We start from the raw sequence: 18,710 nt of genomic DNA, 5'->3' as shown, positions 1-18,710 counted from the left end.
ATATGCATTAAGTACAAATAGCTTTTGTTTCATCATTATAATTATTTTATCATTTTAAATATTAATCATATTTGTTACATAAAAGTTGTCACTGACAATAATTAGTCATAAAAAAAATTTGTGCATAGCATTTTTATATGTGCACAATTAGTGATAATATATTGATAACAAAAATAATTATCACCAGATATATTTGTTTTATCTCTAAATTGCGGTTAAATATACTTTGCCTCTCTGAATGATCATTGATATAATATTTGCCTCATAAACTAACATATGTAATAATTATCTCCTGGTTGGATAAAATTATCCATCATGTCTTGAATAATTATATAGTCAATGTATTTTAGTATTAAGTGCATTAAACCATCATCAAATTATTTTTTACCTTTAAAAATTAATAAGCGAAGAATTTAAATTAGAAATGGAGTAATAAGTTAATATCAATACCTTGAAAACAAAAACAACATATATATATATATATATCTATACACACACTCAACCAAAATTTAAACACTTTTAGGAAAAAGATTAAAATATACATTTTATCATATTTTTTAAAGAAAATATTTTTAAAAAATGGATATGTAATTATTCTTTTTTGTTTAAAAAATTAAATAGTTAATAACTTATTTTTATTATTAAATTAATTAAAAAAATCACATGAAACTTTTTTGTGTATTTATTGTACTCATTCATCAATTAATTTTGATTATGTAAAATAGTTCAAATTGTAAAATAAATACACAATAAAACTTTAATTTAGATGATGAATGAGTACAATAAATATAAAAAAATCGTGTAAAATATCTTTTTGTTGGGATATTATACTTGTTATGTGTCTATTTATATATATATATATATATATAAACTTATTACTTCACTTATTAATTTTTTTAATTATAAAATAATCTAATCATGATTTGATGTACAAAATACTAATAATCTGATAATAATTTAATAAAAATTGCATAAAAAATAATTCAGAAGGGAAAAGTGTATTTAAATTCTTAGCTTTTAATTGTGTATAATAACAACTTTATAGTAATAAAATTAAAAATATTGTTATTTAATATAAACTTACAGTAATTATTATTTAATATCTTATCATTAACATTGCCGTGTAGAATGATGGAGCCAAGTCTTTTTCAGCACTAGAAAAATCTTGAAATTCCGTACCGAAAGTTAAGACACGGCAGCTACTACCCTAAACACAACAGTCCCATAATGCAATTATGCCTATATATCCATCACGACAAACTTTGTTTCGTCGCCTCTGCGTAGCACCAACTACTTCCAATGTTTTTGAATTTCTTTTTAAGGATAATTATTTTTACATTTCTTGATTTATGCTCTATTTATATCTTTTAAATTAATGGATAAAAATTCATCAATAGTGAGTCTAAATAATTAAAATCCTAATCAAATATTACAAAAAATCGTGGATTACGATTTTATAATATTATAAACTGATATTACAGAAATAACACAACATATAGTTCAGAACAAAAGTTAAAAAATTTAAAAATCTTTTGTGGCATGGATTACCCAAACCCGACCCTCCAAACACAACATTACAGATAATTTAAAAATAAGAGATTAAAATGGGTAGAATTTGTATAATAGTGTGGGATCAAGACCTAATTAGTTGTTAATTGATGTTAATTATTACTAATGTGATGTTAATGAGGATTGAGTTGATTGATTGGTTAAGTATATTCTTCATTTCTTTATATTATCTTCTAGGGAGGAGACGAAAGATATCCGGGTTGCAAGGCCACGAGAATCTTGCCTTGTCTAAGATACCATTAGCATCTAGCTATATTAATTATTTAATAATTTGGGTTATGTTAATCATATGGTGGATGTACGTACCTTCACTTGATTAATGGACTAAATCCAGAGGAGGGCATTGGATGCTTGTATCCATCTCCAATTCAAAACCACATTCATCATCTTGAACCTAAACATAAAATTACAATCTAATAAAATTAATATATTCTAACTTTGAGCCGTCCGATTGAGGATACGGTACTGACTAGCTAAAATACCACATGAATTTCATTTGAATTTTTCAAAGTCCTTATAATATTCTTTTCATTATTGGATTTAACGTAAATCTCTCTATATAAATTTTAAAATGGACTATTGATCTTGTCGGGTTTTTTATTCTTTTAATAGAAGTGGGAATTACATTAATACATATTGTTTTAATAAATTGAGTAATATATTCATTCGATTCATTCATCAATATAATTGAGAATTATAAATTATAACAATTAAACTCACATAAAGTTAATAAGAAGGAGGATTTTTAATACATATATATACTTTAATTGTAATGTTTTATTAATTAGGATTTTTACTTATTTTAAATTAGTCTTATGATATGAATATAATTAATTATATATCTTTTAATTAGAAAAATCTTTAGAATGGGTTAAGATCCCAAAAGCAATAACCAAGCAAAACAAGATTGTCTATGAAATTGTTTGTGATATTAGCAATATGCAATTGTTTGTAGTTGCCTATGAGGTCTAGTTCAGTTGGTGAAGATGGGGCCCCATGATTTTAGAGGTCATGGGTTTGAATTCCGCCATGTGTATGGATATTATTTACTACATAGTAGGAGTTGTTGTCTACTGTAATTGAATATGATTATTCTAATAATTTTTGTTAGATATTGATATCATCAGGAATTATTGTAATTGTAATTAGATTAACTTAAAATAATAATTTATCACTCTTATTTCAAAAAATATTTAGTCAATGAATTCAAAAATATTTCAACCATTTCTTGAAATTGGATGTATCATTCATATATACTGCTAGGAGTTTATTTTATTTTATTTGTTTTTTGCATTTTTTCTTGAAGGAGAATGAAAGACGATTTTCCAACTTCCTTTTTAAGACTCGAATACATACTATTAAGAGTAGCATAATTATTATTTGAAATTAGGTTTTAATCTCTCTCATTTGGGGTCCCAATTTGAAAAAGAAAAAGAGATAAACTAAACTCCAAATTTTCAACATATTCCAAAGTCCAAGATTTCTAAAATCAAATTGACACTCCATATCCAGCATAGAATCGGCCATATATAATTATTAACAAACATGTAATAAATTACTTTAAGCAATGGACAAACCATGGGCACTATTATCTTATCCAAAAAATTATTACATTGAATAATAAAGATTTACACTGAACTGGAGAGGTAGGAGATAGATGGGGGTGGGGGTGGGGGTGGGGGGCCCGTTCATAAATAGGTGGCCCTTGGAGTGGAATTTGGGCCAAATGTCCCTTCCACTTATCTAAAGCACAACAATGTGATTTCCAAGACACATCCCATTTTTAGGTTGTCGGAGGATACTAAAACCCGTTTTAGGACATCTTCTCGTACTAAAATAAGCCTCTTTGACCTAACTTCACATGTATTGGTGCTACTTACCTTCCAAGTCAACACTTACACCTGCAAACCATTCATTTCTATATTCTTCTAATTGCATCCACTAAGTATGTCGCGATGCACAATGCTAATTAATTCCCACCTATTTCATTGTTTCTGATACGCTAATAAGTGATTAAATTAAGGGATATTAGCAAAATCCCCAAGAATATTCTAACTTGATGGGTTAATATGTACAAACGTCTTAATATTAGTGTTTGTAATGGGATGATCGACGAGTTTTGTCTGTTTCTTCAATCATTTTATACAGACATAAAGATAAATCTGTCCATTATTATTATATATATTAAAGTCAAATGCCAACCAAATCTGCATATCATTATTCAACGATATTGTATCATAAAATACTGCAAAAAAATATTTAACGTCGAGCATATCCATAGAATCGTTCTTGTTCTTTTCCATTGGCATGATAATATACATGTTTTAAATTCACGTTGCTTAATATCTATTTCTTTTTTTTTTTTTTTGGAATATATAATCGAAATAGTTAAAAAGGAGTTGCTTTTAGAAAGACTTGACTACTAATATCAATAATGAGAAACGACTACAAGGGGCATTCATTCAAGTTTCCCATGAGTATCATTAATGTTTTTGGATATTTATCTATTGTAATTATAGTTATTAATTAGTTGTACATATTTAATATCAATAATTGATGCAAATTAATTATTAATTATTGAAATTCATAATATAATTATAACTATTCACTAATATATATATATATATATATATATGCCACCTCATTTAGGAGCAGTAAACAAGGACTATTTAGCAATTAATAATTAATTAACAAGCATGAATTTCTTTAGAATATTAATATATAGATAGAGAGTTATGTACTATATATATCCTTCTTGGTTTCAAATGTTGCAGTGGTAATTAACAAGATTCTGGGGAAGATATTGTCCTAATTAACTAATAACATTTAGTTGACTATTTGAAGCATTAGGTAAACCAATGTGCGCTAATTGTACTAATTTCTTCAATAGACAAAGATAACATGGCTTGAAACTAAGTCAGCGGCAAAGCACATTTTGACACGTGATATAGAAGCTAACAGACAAAACGTATAATAGGGTGGAAGCTGATGGGACATGGGCTGTCTAGTTCATGGATTGCAGATGAGATAGTTGCAAGAATTGGATTCAATACCCATACTTGCTCTTGGACTCAATGTGGGCTTTTCTACTTTGAGGTTGAGCCAAGATGTCTGGACGCATACGTCTGATTTTTGTTGTAATGGGTAGCTTTATAATTACACAAAAACAAGTGTGGTTTGTATAAATAAATCATATATCAGAGGGTGTAAATGTAATTATCTATATAGAAAAATATTTGTGTTTGATTATAATTACATGATTGTGAATAAGAAGTTTAAAATTAGCTATAATATATTTTTTTGAAATTAAAAGTGAAAAAGTTAGTATATTTGTAGGATATTAAGTTTGAGTTACCAAATCAAATATTGATTAGCAGTTTGGGTTCATGGAGTGATGCTAGTTAGGTAGTTTTTCAGAATCAGCAGGTCCTGGTACTTTTATTAAATAGTATAGATGTTTACTTGGTGAGGAGAAGGGCACAGAGGTTGATCCCAGCTTTTTCCACACAAGGAACTATGAACTATACAGGTTTTGCACACTTACAGTTTGAAAACAAGTGATCTTTCCCATTTTTGGGGTTGATAAGGTATGAGAGTAACAATTTTTACAGCTTGAGGTAAGGGAAGTTGGTCGGTACGAGGGACCTTTGCACGCCATATGAACTCGTTTTCATGCTCGTATTTCCTGAGCTGAACTCTCACATCATCTACCACCTCTTTGAAGACTGATCTCCATGACTCTTCTTTTGGCATGCTTTTCTTAGCATTTGCCAATGCTCGACGAAGAACTCCAACCGCAACTCCAATTTTGCCTTCGTTTTTCAGGCCTTCCGCAGTGTATTTGTAACACTTCAACTCGTGTAGTTTCTTGCAGCTCAAAATATAATCCTACATAGACCAGAAAAAAATCACCAAAAATTACGCAGTCATTTTAAGGTAAAAAGATCAACCATCTTGTCGGAGGAAGATAATCTTGCTATTATAATGAGAAAGATTGGAAGGACCATCTGCTAAAGCCCATGCTCTACTTCAAAGTCATGCCATTACTCCCACTGGGAGAGGCAGCTTTCTAAATATAGGAGCTTGCTCGTTGCATATTGCCTAAATTCGACATTGAAATTGGTTGTTACTTCCTATGATTTCACAAACAAAAGCGAATATTTTGAGCAATTTGTCCTTCCTGATTGCTGCAACAAAGCTATACACACTAATAGTATACTAAGTGATGCCAATTTGGATGTGCTTCTGTACCAGAAGGCGAGATGAGATATCTTTGCATTCTTTTGTTGTGACTTGCAACACATCAATAGCTTCAATCACAAACTCTGTAACTCCATAGTGCAATTTTGCTAAAAGTCCGGCAGTTTTGCCGCTTTCTTCAGCCTTCCTTGCAGTTACAGCCTGAAGTTTTTCAAATGAAGCTACTCAATCATAAAAATGAACAGTTGAATAGAAGTGCACAAGTAACGCTGGATGCTTTACATTTAACCATCTGGCTAGGGAAAAGGAACTTGTATCTAGCAAATAAAAGACACCATTTACACAAACCTGGGCTTCTGCCAAGCAAATGAAGCTCAGAATAAACGACATGCGACATGTAGCTTCTGGAGGCCTATCTTCGGCCTGAGTTAAATAAATAAGAACCTCCTGGGCTAAATAGTTGTACACTCCAGCAGCTTTTCTGAAAAGTGTGGCAGATTGCACAAGATCTAAATGATGAACAGCAGAAATTAGTGAGAATTGTTGCCCGTTATTTATGTGGAATCAGGATATCAAGGAAGAATTATGCTTGCCTGATGATAAAACTTCCAAAGCCTGCTCACGAAGCATTGAACCGTAAAGAAAAAGGATCATTCCAAGCTCGAAGTATATATTGTTAACCTGATAGAACTTTGGACCTTTGATATGAAAGATAGATGAAGAATTAAGCACACTGCTCCATCTTATTCGAAGGTTTGAAATCCAGCAAATCATTTGGTGGTTCTTGCCTTTCATGTTGACATGGCGAACCAGGTTCTCCAACAAAGGCAAATAGTGTTCCAGTTTCTGAATGTCCTGAGAAAGTTTCAACAAATGACAGTAAGCAAAAGCTTTGAAAAATTTATCCAGCCTGTTTTATCAGATAGATTGCTTGACCATTAAGCTAACATTAGAGAAAGATAGTAGACGGAACATTTAAAAACGTATCAGAAATGCTTCCAGAAGCATATGGAAAGGTGTTCTTCTTACCTGTTCACAATGTGATGTGAGGCCTCCAGATATTTCCCTTGCAATTGCATCTGTAACATAGCTAGTTTGATTGAAGGTCTCCTCAATTGCTTTACGCTTTGAGCTCAGCTCTTTCAGTTGTTCGAGCGTACCTGAATCGCTAGCTGAAAGCACATTCTGATACACAATCTGGCAATTGCAACACTTTATAATCACTCATCCAGGGAAATAAAGATATCAACATCAGTTATTTTCTCATAGATAATTTTAGAAACAATTGTTTCAGCTAATCACTTAGATTTTAAAGCATCAAAATGACTAACTTCATACATTTAAGAGAGATGGACAAAAGAAGCATTGCACAGCTACTCCACGAGTGCATTTGCTTCAATTGAGATTGGAAACAGAATCCAAGAATCAGGTTATCATAATTGTTGAGCTGTATTTGCAAGCGGGGAGTCAGTGGTTCAGAACATTTATCAGGCATGATCTTTCCTTAACTATCCTAAACTACTAAATGCAAGTCACTACATATGGTTTTCAGTTCTTTCCTACATGTAAACAGCTCCAATGTGGAAGAAGCAAAGAACCAACTTCTCAACATATATATCATCCAGATTCGCTGAATTCCACTCTACCAACTAAAGAAAAGGCAATGACTACTAACAATGACCATTTCAAGTTTCATTCTTACAAGTAGATTAAACACAGAACAATCAAGCATAAACGAAGAATCTGCACAATCACATGCTTCAGTACCATCTCCAGAAATTTAATGTGAAAAACATAGACCATAAATGAAGAGAAAGGATAAAAGGAGAACACATACTGGCTTCATTTTCAACTTCGTAAGACCAGGATAACATATCATCATCCTCAAAACCCCACCAAAATTCTTTCAAATACAGCACAAAGACAATGTTAACTCCGTCTATTGTCCAAATTCCAGGCTTTTACTTAAATCCTGTTACCCAAATAGGGGGATACAAGAAATGCTTCCAAATTCCCAAAAAACCACAAAAGCAGAAGATCTTCTCTTGCATAAATCCACTTCTTCTCCTTTCTTATCAGCTCTTATATGGGTTCTTGCTAATATAGTTGAAACAGTGAAATAGAACAGAACGTTGATCTGAAACCTCCTGGAAAGTGATAATACGCATATTTCTTTCAAGAGGGACCTTTTCTCAAGGAATTATTTATTAAAATGAGGAAAGTACACGAATTTTCCTACAGTTTGCATAAATGGTTTACAGATTCTGGGTCGTTTTCCGAATAGCTTCTTTGTAAGTTTATGCTACTACATTCCCTCCTCAACCAAGAATCCTGATGGTTTTGACTTTTGAGTTTGTGAGTTGACTAATACTATGGGCTCCACGCGGGTCCACGTCCCTTTTGGGCATGACTTTTTTGGCCCACTTGTAGTTTCATATACCTACAGCGAGTCAACCCAACTATAGCTCAGGTTTAATGATGTAATTACCAATAAATACTTACATACTACAAAATTTTCCAAAATATTCAATATTTCTTTAACAATTTGCTAAAGATGCAAAAATATAAAGAGTTATGCATAAATACGTAGGATATTGTTAGCAAATGAGGTCCTGATAAGTGTGAAATCGTATCTTATTTAGAAGTATAATTTTATTAATGTAGATTTGATGAAAATAGTTTCAATAAAGTGCCAAAAAACATTAACCAAAGATGGGTATTTTCTAGAAATGTTATTTTTTTCAAGAATTGTATCAAATCAAGCAAAGTGAAATTTTGCTAGAGTCTGAAAAGTAGCAAATCTTCGTAAAATTCTAAGCGACGATTTCTTGTTGAAGAGTAAACCATTAAGCCGACCAAAGCGTACTGCTATTGGTAAGAGTTCGTCGCAAAGTAAAGAAATTTCTGGGTTCAACTGATCTGCAATTGCTTTCAATAAAGAAAAACAGGAACCTTGGGTAAAGAAGAATTTCTTGGCACAAAACTCAACGGCCCAACAGCAATCAACTGAGAGAGCGGCCAAATAGCTGCAAGAACGAGAACAAGATCAGAGGAATAGGGAACGAAGCAGTTAATCTGAAAGACTGGGGATTGTGTGGCGAAATTCTGCCAAGGTATGGTGCCGAAGCAGCTGATTGTGGCCGTTGAAGGTACGGCCGCCGTTGGTCCCTTCTGGCAGACCATCGTCTCCGACTACCTCGACAAGATCATCCGGTACTCTCGCATACTCGCACCCACAACTGCGTGTTAGTGTATACGTATGATTAGTGCTTGCTAGAGATTTATTCTGTTGGATTGGTGGTTTAGGCGTTATATGCTTGCTTATTGGGGGAACAGATTGTGGAATTAAATCCTGAAATGGATTTGCTATGGATGTCAGCTGAATGCAGTTATAGCTATATTTTGTTATTTTTTTCATTTGTGCATATGGTGGGATTGTTTGATACGCTTGGATAATAACTATATTAATGCTTCGGAGTTGAAGGTATACAATTTCTTTTCTTGTGAAATCAGCTTATGATGTAAATCCAGGCTTAGATATGTTTCTTTTGGTCTATACTTTCGTTTCTTATGAGTAAACCAAATGTCATATCTTGGCTATTCATACTCTTTGCTGTTGAAGTTCAATACTTATTTTCTTCTAATTAGGTCACTTATAAATGCCACCACCCCCTTAACCTTTCTCCCTTTATGTTGACAATCAAGTAGATTTTTTTTAAAATTTTGGTTTCTTTTTAACGGTCTTGTCTTGTTCGGCAGCTAAAACCAAAAAAAGTTTATTCTTTCGGTTATTTTCCTAACTACCGATCATTGTGGCGCATTTATTTCTTATGATGTCAATTGTTAGTATACATGCTTTTCACACTGCAGTAGAACGATTAGCAGGAATTTCCTTGAAGAGGTGGTGTTCTAGAGAGTTAAAGAGCGTATAACTTGTTTTGAGCACTAGATCATCAATCAAGAAATTAGGTTTTACATGAGGCAAAAGTTCATACTTGTGTTTTGTGATAGATATGATGGAGAAGAAATTACAAATTAGAGAACCCACCGTTTTTTATGTTCTGCGAAGGTACTCTTATGAGAAGTACCTGCTAATTAGCATTCTGCATTAGAAACAGGGAGACATAAAGCTGTTCATCAATAGAACATTTTGATAAGATATTTAAACTACAGTTTCTCTATTTATGAAGGCAGACTTGCTCAGATACTCCTCTGCCTTCTTATCCGTGGCATCAAGATCATACATTTTGCAATACAGAAAATTGGATTATTGGTAGGAGCACTCTGTCCCATCTGTTACATGACATGTTAAGTAATTCTTCAATTTGGTCTCAAGCTGGGTTGAACTGAGGAATAATTCCAGGGCTCTGATCAGTTTTAGTAGGTTTATTATAGGAAATGTGACCAATTCCATGGAGATGCCACTGGAACTTATTGTTGGTAGACATGGATACTTATTTAGCATATAGAATGATATAATTTATGACATTTAACCAGTGAAAAATAAGTTGAGCTTAAGGAACAATTCTTTCTCCTTAAATCCATTATGCTCTATTTTAAATTGCTTTTCTATCATATGTTAGTTCTTAATGAGTTTCTGATCTATCTGTTAAATCTCTACAGATGTTTTTGTGGGAATGAGTCAACGGGTCAGGTGTGTATTAATGCCGTACTTCATATTTTAGTTGACTACTTTTGATGTATTCATGTTATTTGTTTAATAAATAGCAACTCCTAACATTTTGGGATCAACTTTATTGTTTCATATTCTTTTTCAGAAGCCATCTACTTCTCAAGTTGAGCTTTCACTGGTCATGTTCAATGCACATGGTTCATACTGTGGTGCGTCTTTTCTTCTCCATATTCTGGCAATAATCTCATTCTTTTTGATTGAATGATATCCTTGGAAAGAATCCTGTGTTATTATTGGCTTGGTCTTCATCTGTTGCTTCTAGTCTTTCAAGTTCTTTATTTTGTTTTAAGTTTTGCTCTTAGCAAAAAGCATGGTTCTTAAGATTCTCTATTTCCTAGTTCTTGGAAATCTTGGAAGGCAATATGCATCATAATTCTTCTTCCATATTGTTTTTTCCTTAATGTCCTTATGATTTGTTCGTGCAAGCTGACATCAATCACAAAAGTCAAATCTCTGTTTGCTGGCTGCGCTACTTCTTTGTTCAATCTATCCATGAAAGAATATATATATTATTATTATCATTATTTGGAGTTAGACTGTCAAAGAAGGTTACATACAAATGTCTTCTCTCTTTCATGAATTAAATTATTTCAATTTCTATTAAGGGAGATTCTCATACACGCATTAATTTTAGCTTGTACCATATTGCTTACACTCCTTTCTTTTCTCTTATATTGCGGTTTATCATTCAGCTTGCCTTGTACAACGGAGTGGATGGACTAGGGACATGGATATATTCTTTCAGTGGCTTTCAGCTATACCATTTGCAGGTGGTGGTTTCAATGATGCTGCAATTGCTGAAGGTCTTGCTGAAGCTCTAATGGTGCGTACTGATTTATACTTCATTGGTTACTTCTTGATAACATTTTTTGGGCTATCTATTATCTTTTCATTAATTTGAGCTATTCCTATTTGGATCTATTCTGATTTCCAGTTTAGTAGCATAGTTGCTGAAGAAGCTATAGATGAAAGGCTTCATTCAGTTCTCTACAAAGGACAGTTTGAATGACATGTATTCATTTCTACATATGGTCTATTGATATTTTGTTTATTCTTTACATAAAAAGTAGCATGTTTTTTGGAAATGGGATGTATACCGATTCTGGAATTTGGTAATAGTTAAAAGTGGTACTTATAGTTTGTTGCATTTGTTGGGTATAAATTCCATGTTAGGCCATCAGTTTGGCCAAGAGAAATTGTCTTCAAGGCCTTGCTCTAAGTGTTATACTTGTGTACTTATCCTGTTGATATTTTGCATACTCTGAGAGATATATTTTGGGACTTTTTTGTTTTCCAAGTGAAAGTTACTTCTAAGGACAAAATGGTTGCAATACCATGGCAAATTTTGAGAGGACAATACTATTTTCAACCCATTCCTCTGGGTTATATATTTTGATATATATACATGCATTTTGTACTGGTTCATGAAATTGATAGTTTAGAATATTTCTGTTTAGACTGATGAGCAGATTTAAGTTTGTAACTGCAAAATAGTATGTTTGGTTCATACTATGTTAATCATACAACATACTAGTGCTTTTGCACTTTTGCGAGGTTCAGTTAGCGAGTTTCTCTAATTCATATTAATCAATAATTTACTATATCTTTAACAAGGATGACCAGAAACCATTAAGAACATTTAACTTTTTTGTGATGATAATTGAAGGACAAGTGCCAGATATTCCATAGAATATGTACTTTTATGTGTTTATTGTCCATATACATTATGCTTTGTGTGAGTAATAAACATATGAAATCTTTAACTATTTTATTGCATTCACCAGATGTTCTCTTCCCCAAATGGAAGCCAAATTCAAAACATGGATGGACAAAGACATTGTATTCTTGTAGCCGCAAGCAACCCTTACCCATTGCCCACACCAGTGTATCGACCACAACCCCAGAATCTGGAGCAGAGCGACAATATTGAATCACAACCAGATAATCGTCTATCTGATGCAGAGGCATTAGCAAAGTCATTCGCTCAGGTACTGGTAAAAGTTTCCTCTTATTACGATTTTACATTGAAATCCATTTGATATTACCTGGTAGCTCAGAAGTATTCCTCTTTTGCAGTTCGGTATTTCTCTATCCATTATTTGTCCGAAGAAACTTCCCAAACTTAGAGCAATCTATAATGCGGTACTATCCACTTCCCTGAAACTCATTCTTTTGCTTCTACTTGAAATTCTGGTTAACTCGTGCAGCCATAGTGTTACATCTTGCCTGTGCTGATCTCACCTTCAAGTTACTTTTATCTTTAATTGATCCAACATCTTTGCAATCTCCTGAATAAGTCATGAGAATGATTTTTTTCGTTTGACCCTGTAGATGTTTTATTGTCATGTCCCACTTGGTCTGTGCAAAAATATCAGCACTTGCAAAATAATATTAGTCACCTTTTACAGCGCAAGGGGGTTTAAGTCTCTGTTAACAATAATCCTTGGTTGAAATTGACATTAATTCTTTGACCAATATAGTTTATCTGGGTGCAGGATGGAAATTTTTTCATAAAGAAGGAAATAAAAACAAATCTTTTTGCCTTTTTTCCTTTCAGGATGATCTTTTGACCAAGCTGATATTATTATCAATGTGTTATTTAGGGAAAGCGCAATGCCCGAGCTGCAGATCCGCCTGTTGATAATGTTAAGAATCCTCATTTCCTTGTCCTTATCTCAGAAAATTTTATGGAGGGACTTGCTGCTTTAAGTAGGCCTGGAATGGCAAATTTGCCATCCAATCAAAACCCTATCAAGATGGACGTAACTCCTGCCCCTCCCATTTCTGGACCACCTCCAGCTTCTGGGGCATCAGGTGACTTTGTCTATTTTTACGTCTCTCCATTGCGGTTGGTCTAAGATCCGAATAGGCATGATGGCACTATGAGTTGCTTGATGCTTTTGCATTTGTGATTTTGGAAAACGTGAAGATATACATTTGGAAGAAAATGTCAATCATCCAAGATAATATGAAAAACAAAAAATGTCAATAATTTATGGCGTATATTGTATAACTTAGCACATGGGTGATATCAAGGAATGCTTGTATTTGATTAGATTTTTATTTTAGAATTTTAAACTTGCGCACTAGCCATCTATTTTTCATGTTGTGGGAGATTCAATGAGCATGTCATTTGTTGGTGCCCTGGTACTTTTCGACCTAATGGCCTTCAATGAATTAACTTAAAAGACTATTAAAGATATTGAGGAACTTCTGGTGCACAACACAAGAGCAAGCTATTGCTGAAGAGGTTATTTAAGATAACTAATTTTTGAATTATTTTGGACGAATTCTTGTACTTCTCAGTCAATATGTAATGTTTGGTGCTGATACCTCACCTTTTTCTCTTCAGCCAATGGATCAGTCTTGGGCCGACAACCAATACCTGTTGGAAAAAATATCCCTCCTGCAACTGTAAAAGTAGTAAGGCTCATATGTTTTTCGGTTTTCTATACTTCTGTTTTTAGGGGTTTTACCTACTGCCCCATCTATCGACATCGGTGCCATAGACTCATTACATAAATTTCTTCAGGAGCCAATCACTGTGACCTCTGGGACTGGGCCTGCATTTCCACCTATTTCTTCTGTTTCTCGAGCCACTTCTCAACCTGTTCCGAGCTTGCAAACTTCTTCACCTATATCAACGTCTCAGGAGATGGTTTCAAGTAATGAGAATGTACATGATATGAAACCTCAAGTAACCAGTATGACACCCTCCTTGCGTCCAGTTGGTGCACCAGCAAATGTTAGAATTTTGAATGATGTGGCTCAAGCACGTCAAGCCCTGGCAGGAGGAACTTCTATTGGACTTCCTTCTATGGGTGGAACACCTATGCTCTCAAATATGATATCCAGTGGAATGGCATCTTCAGTCCCTCCTGCTCAAACTGTAATTTCATCAGGTTCATCAGGTGTTGCATCAATTGCTGGGTCATTGCCAATACCAGCAAGTGGCCAGGTTGCTCAAAACTCATCTTCTGCATCATTCACTTCCACAGCTCCTACTGTCACTGGAACTTCTAGCCTTGGCATGTCCCAATCTCTGAGTAATCTTCAAGTAAGTGGTAGTTTGGGTCAATCACTCCCTGGCATGAGCCAAGGAAATCTTCCAGTCACACAAATGGTACAGACAGGAATGAGTATGAATCAGAACATGATGAGTGGCACTGGTACTACTGGTATGCCTTCTGGAAGTGGCAACATGATGCCTACTCCAGGAATGTCTCAGCAAATACCACCAGGAATGCAGCCTGTCGGTGTGAATAGCAACAATTCTGTGACAAATATGCCCTTGAATCAGCAGACATCAAGTACAATACAGCCAGCACAGTCAAAGTATGTTAAAGTCTGGGAGGTAATTGCCATTATCAATATAATGAAAAATAATGGTTAAGTTTCTGTTTATTGGGTGTTCATCACAGAGAAATGATTCTTCTTTTGGGGCTAACTATTGTGCATGATATAATTGATCAAGTTTCATTCGAGATATGCTACGCGCTACCTGTCCATTTTTTGGTTACTTAACTACTTACTTTATCAGAACATAGTTCTTTTAACAATGAGAGTATAACAGGCTTAACCACTGAAAAATGTCTTCAATGTTTTGCCTCCTTTTTAGCTGATTATGCAAATAGGTTAGTCCTCAAACTAACACGGGTTGTACATCTAATTGGCTGTCTATAGTTATCTGCGGGTTTCTTCACCAGAAATCTCACTTGATATCTAGTTTATGAAGAAATAGAGATAAGCAACATGAAATTTACAATCTATAATTAGTAAATGATGACATGGAAACATCTGCTTCAACTACACAATGCTAGTGTGATCATAAGCAGCCTCTGAAGTTTTATTGATGGGATCCAGGGGAACTTATCCGGACAGCGACAAGGCCAGCCTGTTTTCATCACCAGATTGGAGGTATGCTTTTCCATGTTTGAAGTGGGGTCTAATTCTGAATAATATTGTGATGTATTCTAAATAATTTGGTTCAGAAATAGTTTTGATTCAAAACCTGCCCCTTCACTGTCATACATTGTGTCATATGCATATCATGCATGCTACTCTCTGATAATTAGTTGTTAGGCATGCATAACCTAATTTTACTTCTTTGTGTGCTTATATTCTGCTTTCTGGTGCCAGGGATACAGGAACGCCTCAGCTTCTGAGACGTAAGACTAAATTCCCCCCTTATTTTTTACTTCGTGTCGCCATCTTGTGCACAATTATGCAGGGAATCTGCAAGTTTGCTAGTTCCAAAGAATCTATAACATTGTTGAATTGATGTTATGCTGTCGAAGGCATATAATGTTTGTGAAGAGATTTATAGTTGCACTATATGGCTTTGTCAAGTGCATCACCTTATTAAGTCATGAGTTCTCTGGTAAATGGTTTGCTCTACATTTGCATACTTAATCCAAATGCAGAAGACAAACTGCATCCTACGACACAATTTTGTCCCAAAAAATCATGTTATGTTTATGGACCTAAAAATGCATAGGCAACTCCTGTTGCATTACTATACATGGGACTGTAGTTGGGTTCTTTCTTGAGTTTCACATCATTTCCTAAGTTTGTTCTTTTAACAGAGCATATTGAGTCTCATCACATTCCATGCTCTTTTATCTTGCTATTTTTAAACTAATGTAACACACCTGATGAATTTTCTGTACTTTTTCTTGTCAATTTGACCACCTTCCAGGCTTGCTGCAAATTGGCCTCCAACAATGCAGATAGTTCGCTTGATATCCCAGGACCACATGAATAACAAGTAGTATCCCTTTAGAGGAATTATCTTCTGTCATTGGATGTAGTATTACAAATAAAATTGCTTATCCACAGTGAACTGCTTATAGAAATTTACTTCTGTATATTATGCTAGGCAATATGTTGGAAAGGCTGACTTTCTAGTTTTCCGTGCTATGGATCAGCATGGATTTCTTGGCCAGCTGCAGGAAAAGAAGCTTGTAAGTCATTAGTGCTAACCTTAATTCTTCCCTTTTTGGGACAACATATGATATGAGAACCTTACGTGGAAACTCTAAAAGCTATTACTGGTTGATGAACCTTTATTTTTCTTTATCCATGATAGAGCACTTCACTGTTGAAGTTATGTCAAGGGTTTTACAAACTGAATGATGTGCATGGAAAAAAAATGTTTGTTTGGCCCTTATTCTAATGTTCTCAGTTTCATTAAAATTCTCAGTGTGCAGTAATCCAGTTACCATCCCAGACATTGCTGCTTTCGGTTTCTGACAAAGCATACCGCTTGATTGGAATGCTTTTTCCTGGTGTAAGATACCATTTCTTTTTTCTGTAACATTCTGTGCCCGTCTGCACTGGCTTAGCCATTGACCACCTTGTCTGACTACTTTCAATTACTCGTTCCGTCTTTCCAGGATATGGTCGTGTTTAAACCTCAAATACCCAATCAACAGCAGCAGCAACAGCTACAAGCACAACAACACCCGCATCTACAACAACTACAACAACAGCAGCAACCACAACAACAGCTTCCCCAATTGCAGCAGCAACAACCACCACTTATGCAGCTTCAACAACAACCGCTCATGCCGCTCCAGCAACAGCAGCCGCTCATGCAGCTTCAACAACAGCAACAGCAACAACAACAGCAGCAGCAGCAAATCCCACAACTGCAGCAACAGCCACAACAGATGGTGGGTACGGGTATGAATCAAGCTTACATGCAAGGTTCTGGAAGATCGCCATTGTTGTCCCAGGGGCAAGTTTCCTCACAAGGTGCACCAGCTATGCCTGGAGGTACCTTTATGAGTTAACGAGATTAATATTATAAATGCAATAACTTATGTAGTCTACTCTATGTAAATGAGGAAAAACCTTTCTTCGAGATAGTTTCCTTTTTCAGTGCGAGAAATTATCAGCATCGATGCTTTATTTTGTGCATCTTTAACTTGTCAAAAGAGGAAAGAAGAAAATAATTTTAGCAAAGTGTTGGATTATTTTAGTATAATTTAAGGAAAATCGACTCAAAATAAGTTATAACTAAATCAAATTCAAGAATCTGTAAATTTAGAAGTGGATGGAGAAAAGAGAAGATAACTTGAACAATTGAATTTGTATTTCATTGCAGAAAATAGAATAACCATATTGAATTATGGAGGAGGCATGTGAGAATCAGAACTTTCCTTGATTATTCTCGGTCAGTTATTTAGATAAATTATTGTCTCTATCGAATGAAGAAATCCTAATCAGCCGGAAAATACAAGATCTGCTTCTCAGGGAGAGGATGCTTTAAAAGGTCATTATCAATTGATGAAAATGATTTCTTTTGGGAGCAATAGAGAGCACAAAGGCAAAAACCCAAGCTTGAATCATCACCCTTCCATCATATCCCTGCAATTATTTTCAGCAGTAATGAAGACACGTAGTGACACATATAATTACATGTACCAATTGTTGACACATTCAGGATCATCGGATCGGCTCTTGCAAAAACCCTCCAACATTTTGCTAATAAAAAACGCAATAAAGATAAAGACAACCGGCATGCAATAAATTGCTCTTTAGTTTAACATTTCAGACGAGTTTGTAAAAATGGTCCCTTATGCTCGAATTAAAACTAAATTGAATATGATTTGATTAGGATGAATATTTTTGCAATTATCTACATAGAGTGAACCCCACCTAATTACCATATAAACTAGTAGAATTATTCCAAATCCCTCAATTCAAGACCATTTAAAGATACCAGCTTTGCTTGGTTCTTCTTTTAAGATACTTGTCTTTATTTTTGAAAAATAGGGAGAGACAGATAAAGATTACGTTTGATTTTGCATTTTTCTATTAATGTAAAATAAATAAAACAAGTATGATACATCAAACTTAAAGATATATTTGTAACTATATTTTAGAAAAAAGAGAAAATAGAGTAGAGAAAAGTGTTGATGTGATGAGGTCAAGTGTTTGACGAAAATGAGAAATGATGAGAAGCATCAACTTCCTTGCAAGGGTGATAAAGAGGAAAGGAAAAAGTTGGATCTAAAGGCTCTACTACACAGTTAAGTACACTACTTACTTCACCTACATACATACATACATAACTCATTCATTTGGTCCACCATTTCACCAACACCCATTGAAAAATAAAGATAAAGCGGCCATCTCGTGATAATCAAATATAATGTCTTCTTCGTTGTGTTCCCCCATCTTTCTTTTGACCCACTCCCACATGACATGCTGTCCCCACCCCTAACCCCTCCCTCTCCATAAT

General features: G+C 34.3%; 2 protein-coding genes across 3 annotated transcripts; one reads left to right on the top strand and one right to left on the bottom strand.

Annotated features, from left to right (window-relative positions):
- Positions 1-4,984: 4,984 nt before the first annotated feature.
- On the bottom strand, positions 4,985-8,324 carry LOC105161260 (uncharacterized). 2 transcript variants are annotated; one of them, XM_088884024.1, is made up of 7 exons: positions 7,607-8,324; positions 6,930-6,966; positions 6,799-6,848; positions 6,363-6,624; positions 6,118-6,278; positions 5,821-5,970; positions 4,985-5,457 (listed from the first exon to the last, which is right to left on the bottom strand). In XM_088884024.1, the coding sequence occupies exons 1-7, from the start codon at positions 7,649-7,651 to the stop codon at positions 5,110-5,112; spliced, it is 1,053 nt and encodes a 350-aa protein (XP_088740150.1). In that variant the 5' UTR covers positions 7,652-8,324; the 3' UTR covers positions 4,985-5,109. The 2 variants fall into 2 exon arrangements, with proteins under 2 accessions (XP_088740150.1, XP_011077201.1); XM_011078899.3 differs by having other exon boundaries at positions 6,799-6,966.
- A 199-nt stretch (positions 8,325-8,523) lies between these two features.
- LOC105161252 (mediator of RNA polymerase II transcription subunit 25) lies at positions 8,524-17,383 on the top strand. Its single transcript, XM_088884015.1, has 15 exons — positions 8,524-8,982; positions 10,393-10,423; positions 10,548-10,611; positions 11,155-11,285; positions 12,247-12,450; positions 12,539-12,604; positions 13,066-13,276; positions 13,815-13,885; positions 13,995-14,816; positions 15,326-15,379; positions 15,602-15,630; positions 16,161-16,229; positions 16,341-16,425; positions 16,665-16,751; positions 16,858-17,383. The coding sequence occupies exons 1-15, from the start codon at positions 8,885-8,887 to the stop codon at positions 17,254-17,256; spliced, it is 2,421 nt and encodes an 806-aa protein (XP_088740141.1). The 5' UTR covers positions 8,524-8,884; the 3' UTR covers positions 17,257-17,383.
- Positions 17,384-18,710: the final 1,327 nt, after the last annotated feature.

Source organism: Sesamum indicum, linkage group LG1, assembly GCF_026168435.1.
Source record: "Sesamum indicum cultivar Baizhima isolate 11 linkage group LG1, ASM2616843v1, whole genome shotgun sequence".
Taxonomy (NCBI): Eukaryota; Viridiplantae; Streptophyta; class Magnoliopsida; order Lamiales; family Pedaliaceae; genus Sesamum; species Sesamum indicum.
The sequence above is the reverse complement of the archived record's forward strand: the minus strand, read 5'-3'. Positions and strand labels throughout refer to the sequence as shown.

Bases quoted from the DNA above. Each gene is read 5' to 3' on its own strand.
- LOC105161260 (XM_011078899.3), bottom strand. From the start codon at position 7,651: ATGATGATATGTTATCCTGGTCTTACGAAGTTGAAAATGAAGCCA. The intron at 6,625-6,798 runs GTAAGAAGAACA...AAACTTTCTCAG, and splicing joins TCACATCACATTGTGAACAG to GACATTCAGAAACTGGAACA. The intron at 5,458-5,820 runs GTACAGAAGCAC...TGGTCTATGTAG, and splicing joins ATATCTCATCTCGCCTTCTG to GATTATATTTTGAGCTGCAA.
- LOC105161252 (XM_088884015.1), top strand. From the start codon at position 8,885: ATGGTGCCGAAGCAGCTGATTGTGGCCGTTGAAGGTACGGCCGCCGTT. The intron at 8,983-10,392 runs GTACTCTCGCAT...AAATCTCTACAG, and splicing joins TACCTCGACAAGATCATCCG to ATGTTTTTGTGGGAATGAGT. The intron at 16,752-16,857 runs GTAAGATACCAT...CCGTCTTTCCAG, and splicing joins TTGGAATGCTTTTTCCTGGT to GATATGGTCGTGTTTAAACC.